Source organism: Macrotis lagotis, chromosome X (assembly GCF_037893015.1).
Source record: "Macrotis lagotis isolate mMagLag1 chromosome X, bilby.v1.9.chrom.fasta, whole genome shotgun sequence".
NCBI classification, from domain to species: domain Eukaryota; kingdom Metazoa; phylum Chordata; class Mammalia; order Peramelemorphia; family Peramelidae; genus Macrotis; species Macrotis lagotis.
This window is the reverse complement of record NC_133666.1, coordinates 107,910,006-107,919,567: the sequence shown is the minus strand read 5'-3', so window position 1 is coordinate 107,919,567 and position 9,562 is coordinate 107,910,006. Positions and strand designations below refer to the sequence as shown.

At 35.7% G+C, this 9,562-nt stretch overlaps 1 protein-coding gene across 2 annotated transcripts in view; it reads right to left on the bottom strand.

Annotated features, from left to right (window-relative positions):
- Positions 1–2,921: 2,921 nt before the first annotated feature.
- Positions 2,922–9,562, bottom strand: part of TRPM3 (transient receptor potential cation channel subfamily M member 3) — a 385,211-nt gene continuing 378,570 nt past the window's right edge. For both annotated transcript variants that reach the window (XM_074206394.1, XM_074206395.1), the window contains exon 24: positions 2,922–9,555. In XM_074206394.1, the coding sequence (XP_074062495.1) occupies positions 9,533–9,555 (23 nt within the window). In that variant the 3' untranslated portion in view covers positions 2,922–9,532. The remainder of the gene's footprint in view (positions 9,556–9,562) is intronic.

The following is a 9,562-nucleotide window of genomic DNA, read 5'->3' as shown; positions in this document are numbered from 1 at the left end:
CCCAAGGTCACACAGCTGGTAAGAGTCAAGTGTCTGAGGTCACATTTGAACTCCTAATCTACTGACTCCAAGGCCAGTGCTTTATCCACTGTGCCACCTAGTAACCCAGAACATGACATATGCTTAATAAATGTTTTGTGGACTGGGATGACTTCTGTTGGGACCCAAAATGATTGATTTGAGCTTGAATTAGTGATTATAAGAAAAGTTTTCTGTAATTGAAAGAGTATTGCATTTGGAATCAGAGGACTTGAGTTCAAATCCCTTTGCTTTCATAACCATGTGACTTTGAGTGAGTCACATTATCCTCAGGGATAAGTTTCCTTATTTGTAAAGGGAGTGGATAAGATTAGATGAATTCCCAAATCCATTCTAAGTTCTAATTCTATGGTTCTATGATTCTTCGCTCTATTACTGAACTCCGAGTCTATTTAGAAGCAAAAAAAATCATATCAAACAGGTGTATTTGCACACACAAATCCTCTCTTCTCTAGACCAATACATGGGATGAGCTCATAGATTAGGACTGAGAAGGCTCTCAGAGGCCTTTTTATAGGTGAGAAAACTGTGGCATACAGAAGTTAAGTGGCTATGCAGAAGTTACAAGATTTGAAAGTGGTAGAAGTCAAATACTAAGGTTCTCTAGTAGCATCAGTTCATATCAAAGAAGGGAATACTTGGAGGCAGGGGGTTTTTTTTGCCATGAATAGAAGGTGATAATTGGAATTACCTTAAGGCTGCAAGGAAATGGGTTAAAACAAGCAGAGGGAGAAAACAGGGAAGGACAAATAACAAAATGATTGTGGACAGCTTTCTACAGCTAGATAGTGTGATAATGTCTGAGCTTTTGTATTGTAAGCAGTTCTGCTGCTTTTGAATCAAATAGCAATACGAGAGTGAGCATATTTAAGGTAAAGAGGAAATGTCTTTGTGTGTCAGTGTCTCCCTTGGTCCTACTTCATCTCTGAGTTAGTTTTTGCATAGATAGAGGGTGGCAAAATATGATATTGTGAAAAATGAAGAATTTTGGCAGCAGAAAAAGGTCTGATTTTCCAGGAAATCTGGCATCCACATTTATGTAAAACAGCATTCAAATGGGCACCTTAGATTTTCTTGGAAAATTAAGTGGTCCTTTTTATTCTCTTCCTCTCTCCCTCCCATGATGAGATCATATTTAGCCCTAATTTTTCCATGAAGACCAACTCAGCCTATAGAAGTACAGGAAACACTGAAGCATGAAGAAAGACATTCTCTAGGGCTCAGATATCACATTATATTGTAAAAGTGCTCCATTGAATAATCAATGTGACTTCAGATGAATCTGGCACAAGGCAGTATGCCAAAATAGATAGAGAGCTGGCCCTGGAGTCAGGAAGATCTAAGTTCCTTTATAGCTTCCAACACATACTGATTGTATGAGCTACTTGTCTGAAGTTGGTGAGCAGATAAGCTCCTGTGCTGATAGAAGGAGCTTCGTAGATCAATGAAATCATAGATCTGGTCCAAACACAGAGGAGGCAGTCAACTGGAAGAGGTTGGATTTGTGACCCTGGGCATGAGGAGTTGTAAGTCAAGGCTTTATCTTTTCCTAGATTATTCTCAAAACTAGCTTCAGTTTAGCAAGGATAGCTAAGGCTAGATGATACATATCAGGGACTATATCTCTCAAATAGCCCACAACTCTAATCTATGTGATACTTTCTATTATCAAAGAGTCTTTCTCACTTGGAATATCCTTTCTTTTCACCCCAACCTTTACAGATATTCTCAATATCCACCAACTATGTTTGTGGTTTGTTGTTGTTTAATCATTTTCCAGTCATGTCTGACTCTTCATGACTCCTTTTGGGATTTTCTTGGCAAAGATGATGGAGTGGTTTGCCATTTCCTTTTCTAGCTCATTTTACAGATGAGGAAGTTTACAGCAACACACATCTAGACATAACTCACACATTCATCACATACATACATACATACATACATGTATATTTTTTCAACTGCCAAATCTTTTTCTAAGTTATCCTATAGCAGTAGGAACAACCCCAAAGTGGACCATTTTTGTCTCTTTTCTTGTACTTTCTTGAAGAGTGAAATGTTGAAACAGAAGCCTGCTTATTTGAGTATTCTCAAGTGGGTGTCTGCCCTCAGTTCTCAATGAGTCAGGCTGGACTTGTTTTCCTCATTTGCTTATCCTAACCAAATCCTACCATCCTTCAAGGCTTAGTTTAGTTTCCACCTCCTCCATAGAGTCTTCTCTGACTATTCATGGATCCAGCAATCTCTCTCCCTTTTGGACTCCAATAATGTTTATTGTCCATTCTCATTTGTTCTTAATAGTAGGCATCAAAATTATCTTTTCATTTGTGTATAACTTGTTTCTCCTATTGTAGTATACCTAAAGTGAGAAGCATGCCTTATATTCCTACTCTTCAATATAGTTGGTACAGAAACAAATTATGAACCAAAACTGAAGTCTTTGTCAATGGGATGAATAATTGCTCTGGGGTTCGGGATGAATAATTGCTTTGGGGTTCTGGATGAAAGGGAGTAGAATGCTATAAAGAATTGCACCAAAACTTGAAATGTGTTTTGAGCTACATTATTTCTTTTATTGCAAAACATTTGTTACAGAAATTTCAGAAAGAATTTTTTCAAATTGTGGTATCTGCCAACTTTTGCTTCGAATTACATATCTAAACACACATCTAAAAGTGCATTGTGAATACAATAAACCTTTAAAAAAACTATCTTTCTAGAGATTATATATTTATATGTAGATAGATATGTAAACCCATGTCTATCCATACACAAAAGATGGATATATATGTATATATTTATTTATTTGACAAACCCAACTTAAAAATCTTCATATTTATAGTAATCTGTTTAAAAATGTCATTTTTTATTACCCTCATCCCACCCTTTCCCTCTTATAAACTATAGTTAGAACATTTACAAATGAGGACCCAAATTCTATATGATGAGATTACTGTGAGTACAGTATATTGCATACACTTGTCCACACAGTGGTAGCAGCAATACCGACTTCTCGGGTAAGTCAGCTGCAATGATGGGAGGCAGACTGACATGAAGGGCAGTGCTGGTGCCCCCTGTCACTGAACGTCCTTTACAGATACTGTCCTAATTCACCATCCATGTAGCTAGTAGCCAAATAACTAGCTACATACATACATACATACATATATATATGTTTATTTAATATGAAAATATTTAAAAATTCCCAGTAGCAGCAGGAACAGCTCCAAACCCTCTCTCCCTTTCTCAATTCTCTCTCAAAGAGTGGGAACTTGGTGTGGAGGCCTGCTGACTTGGGTGTTCCCTATGAGAATCTGCAATCAGTTCTAAATGAGCTCAGGACAGATTCAGATGTTCCATCTGCTTGTGCCACATGGGTATTCAGGGAAGCTGGGCTGGAGAGTGATATGAATTCTGTGTTGGAGAGTGATATGAGTTCTTTGGAAACTTAAGTCAATGAAATGAGAACATGTAGACTTTATATCCAGATCTGGCCAGGGTGGGGATAAAGGAATGGGATAGGCTGGGGTTTAATCAAGGAATCATAAAGATTTAGAATAGGAAAGGAATTTACAGACTTTAGAAAGGAATAGGAAGGGTGAGGCAGAATTTGAATAACTGATTTTTCAAAGGGCTACTGTTGCTGCTTATTATATATCCACAGCAACAACAATAGTACTGACATTTATATAATGTTTTAATGCTTGTAAAGTATTGTAGATACATTATCTCATCTGAGCCTCACAACAACCCTGTGAGGTAGGTACTGTAGGTTTTACTTCTCCCATTTTAAAGATGAGAGAACTGAGACCAAACTATGGTTTGCCCATAGTTAAAAAGCTAGTAAATGTGAGAAATGGGATTTGACACATGGTCTTCTTGACTCTATTTCTAGTACTCTATTCAAATTCTGATAAAAGGGCTAATAGTTTTGATAAGACTAGTTAGTTATTGCTATAGGAAATATAATGACCTCAAGGATTTGGAGTGCAAATCCTTGTTCTGACTCATTACTTGTGATTCCCTAAGCCACATTTTAATTTGAGACTTGGGAAAGACATTAACTTAAAAAAGTCAAGGTTTCCCACTGCATCTGGGTCATCTCCAGTCATCCTGATCTACATATTGCCACTGGACAATGGTTCCAGAGGACAAAATGAGGTGAGTGCCTTTGCCTAGCTCCTCCTCACTAAAATCCAAATCACTCCTAAATCATGGTATCACCTTCCTGATGACATGGGCCTCTTGGAGAATAAAGGAGAAACAAATCATGCTAATTTTTCTGGGCTTTCCTTGTTTTAAACCTAAGGGATTGGACTAGATGGACCATTGAAGTCCTTTCCTTCTCTAAATCTTTTAAAATATAGGTAACACAAAATAAATACAACCTAACAGAAACCCTACAAAAGAAACATTCCCAATATTTACTCTTTACTCCTTTGCTCATAACCTTAGTAATAGGATAAGATAGTTAGGGAAGGGAATGATCAGCTTCAATCTGAGATAGTGCTGAGGACATAATCACCATTGGCACATATGATCTTCCACAAGTCATATTTTTCTGGGAATACATTTATGGTTTTGTCAAATGTAAATATTTGTGCAAACATGCAAAATGCTGCTAGTCTAAAGTGGGCAGCAAGCAGTCAGTGTCAGGTGAAGAAAAGTCATTCAGTTCCTAACCCATTATCACAATAAATATCTGGGGGCGGGGGAAGCAAGTCCATTTCTACCTATGGAAATGTTGAAATCTATACATCCCCACTTCATTAGCAATGATAAATGGAGGGAAATCATCCAAGAATATGCAACACCACTTTTTTTTTGCTTAAAAAAAGAAAAAAAACTCCCTGTTTTTCTTGACTGAGAACTAACATATACATTTATTGATTCCAAGCTGGTAGAAATGATTGGCTATTAAAAGGGAGATAAAAGTCAGCTTGTGTCTCATTCACTTGCAACCTCCAACTGTGGGTGCTAGACTAAAAAGCTTTTTCTTTGTTTTTGGAGCTGTTGATTCAAAGCTACATGAATCAACTACTAAGTTTCTCAAGTGTTGGATAGTTCCCAAGAAAGGAAAGACTACTTTTTTTTTATAAGAACAAAGGCAAATTCAGTTACCTGGGAAGTGTTCAGACACATTCCCACCTGTCCAAAAGAGGTCAAGTGTGCACTTACTGAAAAACCGGATAAAAAAGCATATTCACATGACACTGTGATTTTTTGGATGACTAATTTGCTGTGATTTTGGTCCATTGTGACTTAGCATAATTTTCCTCACTGTCCCTCCCTCATGGTTTAGCAATTTATGTGTGATTGTTCCAAGGTATAAGATGTTTGTGTTTTGAATATCAGGGAAGTCCCTTAGCTTTTGCAAACCTGAGCTGTCAGCTCTTAGCCATCTCAGGTGTCTTGGAGTTATGTACTTGCACATAATACTTCATTTCATCTTATTTGTTTATCACTTTAATAAAGGATAATAAAAGCTTGATTATATATATTTAATCTTTAAAAATTGAATAGATTCAAAAACAGTATAAGAAACTCAGAAAGTTGAATGAATTTTTCACTGGTTTCAACATCACACACAGGCAATAGTAACATGATAAGTGCCTTGGAGAAGTCCAAAGAAACTCGTGAAACAATGCATGCATTTTTATCAACACAAATTAAGATTGGACTCAAGGGAGAGAAACTACTGCAGTTAGATCACATTGTCATTGCAAAAGCATTGTGTGCTACAGTGCACCATCCAGGACACGTGCCTAGTTACTTACCTAATAGTATCACAAACTATAAACAGAACATTACTAGGTGAAAAATATTTATAAAATATTGTACACTGCTTCCTGAATTGTCCAGCAGATATAAACAAGCAGCTAAGTCAACTGAATTTCAAAAAAGTATCGTAAGTTCATTTGTTTCAGATGGTCCTTTTCTATAACAAGTCAGATCATCTTTTAGCCAGTCACAACTCACCAATCACAGCTCACAGTGGCTCATTAAAGGTCAAATATACAGCGGATCATACAGACATTTATAGTGGAGCCAAAAAGGAAAATGTGGGAATCATATAGTAGTTAAAGATGGGAACAAAAAAGACAACTCTTCCATGCATATGTGAAGAAGATGGATTTTGGATTGGGAGTGTTCCTTGCAACATGTGTTTCTTTATTGAATGTTCTAGATGTGCAAATAGATGAAATAATGCAATATTGAAATTGTCCTGTAACATTCATTAATATAACCATATGCCACAACACTAAGGATTATACATGGGTTATATAGGTATTTGTAATACAATTTTGTATAGGTCATATGGCATCAGCTATAGAAAGGACATGATGGACTGTTGGAGAATCTTTATTGTCACTAGAGAAGTTATAATATTCACCAAGAAAAGTAACTTTATAACCTCAGAATGTGAAACAAATGTACTGGTCTGGCATCTATCATCATGTTATCTCTAGAAACCATATTTTAGAAGGAATAGGGAAACATTCAGAAGAAAACTTTTTTTTGCATCATCATAAGCACTTTAATAACATTTGATTTACATATTTGAAAAGGGGAAACTTTCAAAGTGCTAAGTAGTAAGGATCTCTAAACCTGGATTGTAAAAATCCAATTGAGTAAAGTGCTGTGTTCTGACCTCTTCTATAGCTTTTGGCTTGGAGAAATAGGCAAACAACTCATAGGATTCCCAGCAAGTTCTCTCCTGAACTAAAGTTCAGCAAAGAGGGGTTTTCTAATGAGTTAATGCTTCAAGTACATGGCCTGTCTTGTTGGTAAAGATGGAGTGTGCTACCCAGAAACACACCACATTTTCATAAGACATTCTTAGATTAAAAAGAAAAGAAATAGTGATTCATAATAAATCATTACACACATAAAACAGCATTAAAAAGTTGGCACCTTGGAAGCAGATTCTTAACCCAGAGCTATTGTGTCCCTAGGCTCTGTACTGCTTGCTTATACTCATTTTTTACAATCTGATTCTTATAGTCATCTCTACTCACAGAGATATTCAATAAACATTCCTTGAATCAATGACTTTGTGTCATAAACAAACCAGTTATAGACTAGACAAGGCGATGAGATCAATGCAACATTGATGTGTAGAAGCGAACAGAGATGGAAAGAACAAGATTTTTAAAACAGTTTGTATCTCTGGAGTGAAACATGCACATAAAAAAATGAGTCAAGAATGTTACAAGTTGTATTTAAAGACATTAGATCTATTTCATTCTAAAGATTTTGGTCACAATGATGCGTTTATTTCTAGGGTCCCTTTCTTCTTGTTCTGTAATATTCCTCTGGCTCCTACAAATGATCACAGTACGAAATATTGTTTCTTGTGATTTCTTTTCCCCTACCTCAAATTTTAGTTCTTATATAGAACGATGTCTTAATAGCTTGTATCATATTTTGCCAGAAGAGGATGACTTTATCATCATTCCTTTGTTCCCTTAGGAATACTGGATTCTCAGTGTACCTGCCCAGCATTTTAAACTCCCAAAGCTTTCAGGTACAAGAGTCATGAAGTTAAATCAACAAAAAAGTAAGATATGGAATGTAATACATAGAACCCCTCTGGTTCAAGCTTTATTAATGTGATTTGGTCTTACTTTTGATAAGGCCAAGACACAGGCATTCATGGCTGAGTTTTCAACACTGGTCACTGAAAATTAAAGGGGTCTATCACTAGTCAAGAATTTTCAAAATGTATTACATACATAAGAGGCAGCATGACTTAATGATTAGAGAATTGACCTTGGAACCAGGAAGACTTGGGATCAAGTCCTGCTTTTGATATATCCTGGCTATGTAACTCTGGGCAAGTTACTTAACTTTTTGGTGTTCTAGGACTCTTTAAGTTTCTCTATGAAAGTGTTGACTTGCATTGGTGGAGGAAACTTTCTTGTCAGGGATTTCTGTAAACCAAGGAAATCACCAATGAAATCTCCCTATTACTACTGTTTAACAATTAAATGACTGTTAGGTAGGATTGGATATCTCCAGACATTCTTCCTTTCTTATTGTTGATCCACAAAGAATTAGAGGGAATGTTAAGGATAAGGTGTTTGTGTGATAGTTAAGGGGTTCCTGACAAAGACAGTCCACTAGGGGATTTTATGCAGAAAACTCCACTCAATTAGTAGGACAAATGTTGAAAACAAAAGATAGATGATGTCTAGTTAAATCTTTGCCTTACCTAACACCACTATATTCTGAAAAAAAAGTTCATTGGTCCATACAGTAGAACTAGCCATGGTTTAGATAATCATCTAGGGGCAAGACCATATCTGGTCTGTGTAGCCTTACTTATTTTTAATAAGTGACTGAAGCACTGGGTAATGAAAACTGAATCTTCTCTATGTAGTTCTACAATTCTCATTGTCAACACCTAGTTTTTATTTTTTAAAAAGTTTCTTAATTTGAACATCTGATCTCAAAAAAATAAATGAAACTCTCCATCTTTGGTTATCTCCCTTAGACACCCAAAGTAAGAGCAAAGTCTAAGCCACAGAGAAAATCTAACTTTCAAGGAATATTCTATATACTCAATGTTTATATACTGTTCAAATATAGGTTATATATATATATAACATATACATATATATTTCTTATATAAGTATCTGAATGGTTCATCTGCTTTATACTTTGGTCTATGGGATCTTTCTGTAGCTTTACTTAAGTGCTTGCAGAAGTAATACATATAGCATGACTATAACTGATGACTTTTGGTTTCTATTCAACCCCAATCACCTTGAAAATAATTTAATTAAGGGTATCTGAATCCATTGTAAAAAAATTATAACAGCTCTTGAGAAAATCCTATTACATTTACATTGAGATGAGATCAGATGGCAAAACTGTGGATATGAAAATATTTAGATATAGCCATGTAGCCATAGAAAACAATCATGATGGATGATGTGAAAAATTGGCAGTGTGATTTTAGGTCTACACAAAAAAACAAGTAAACATGGTGGTGACATGTGAAGGATGAATATAGTATAGCAGCAAACTAAACAAATTAATTACATCAAACAGTGAGAAGATAGCTCTCTTACTTATGGCATTGTTTCAACTCTTTTTGCCCACTGTTTAACATAGTACCATTCTGTGAATAAATTCATTGATGACAAGTGTGATTAAAAAAATAAATATATAATATTAAATTACTTAATTACATTCATCTTGAGCTTGCTTAAACTGTACTAGAATGCCCACTTATACAGTAAATTGCTGGACAATATTTTTTTACATACATAAATTCTTCTTGCATTTAGATTACAATCTAAAATACAAAGACATTTCTTGTTCCTCTTTTCCCTTTTCTTCAAACAAGATCAACAGTTGTGGCACCAGAAGTGAATATAAAAGAGACAGGTGAACTAGGAGTGTTACCTTGTTTGTTTCTTTATAATGATCAATTACAGAGGTGTTGACATATGAAGGATGTGGGACGTTAGGGTTGCTTGCTGCCGGCTTATACAGAACAAAAAGGATGCTCTTCATC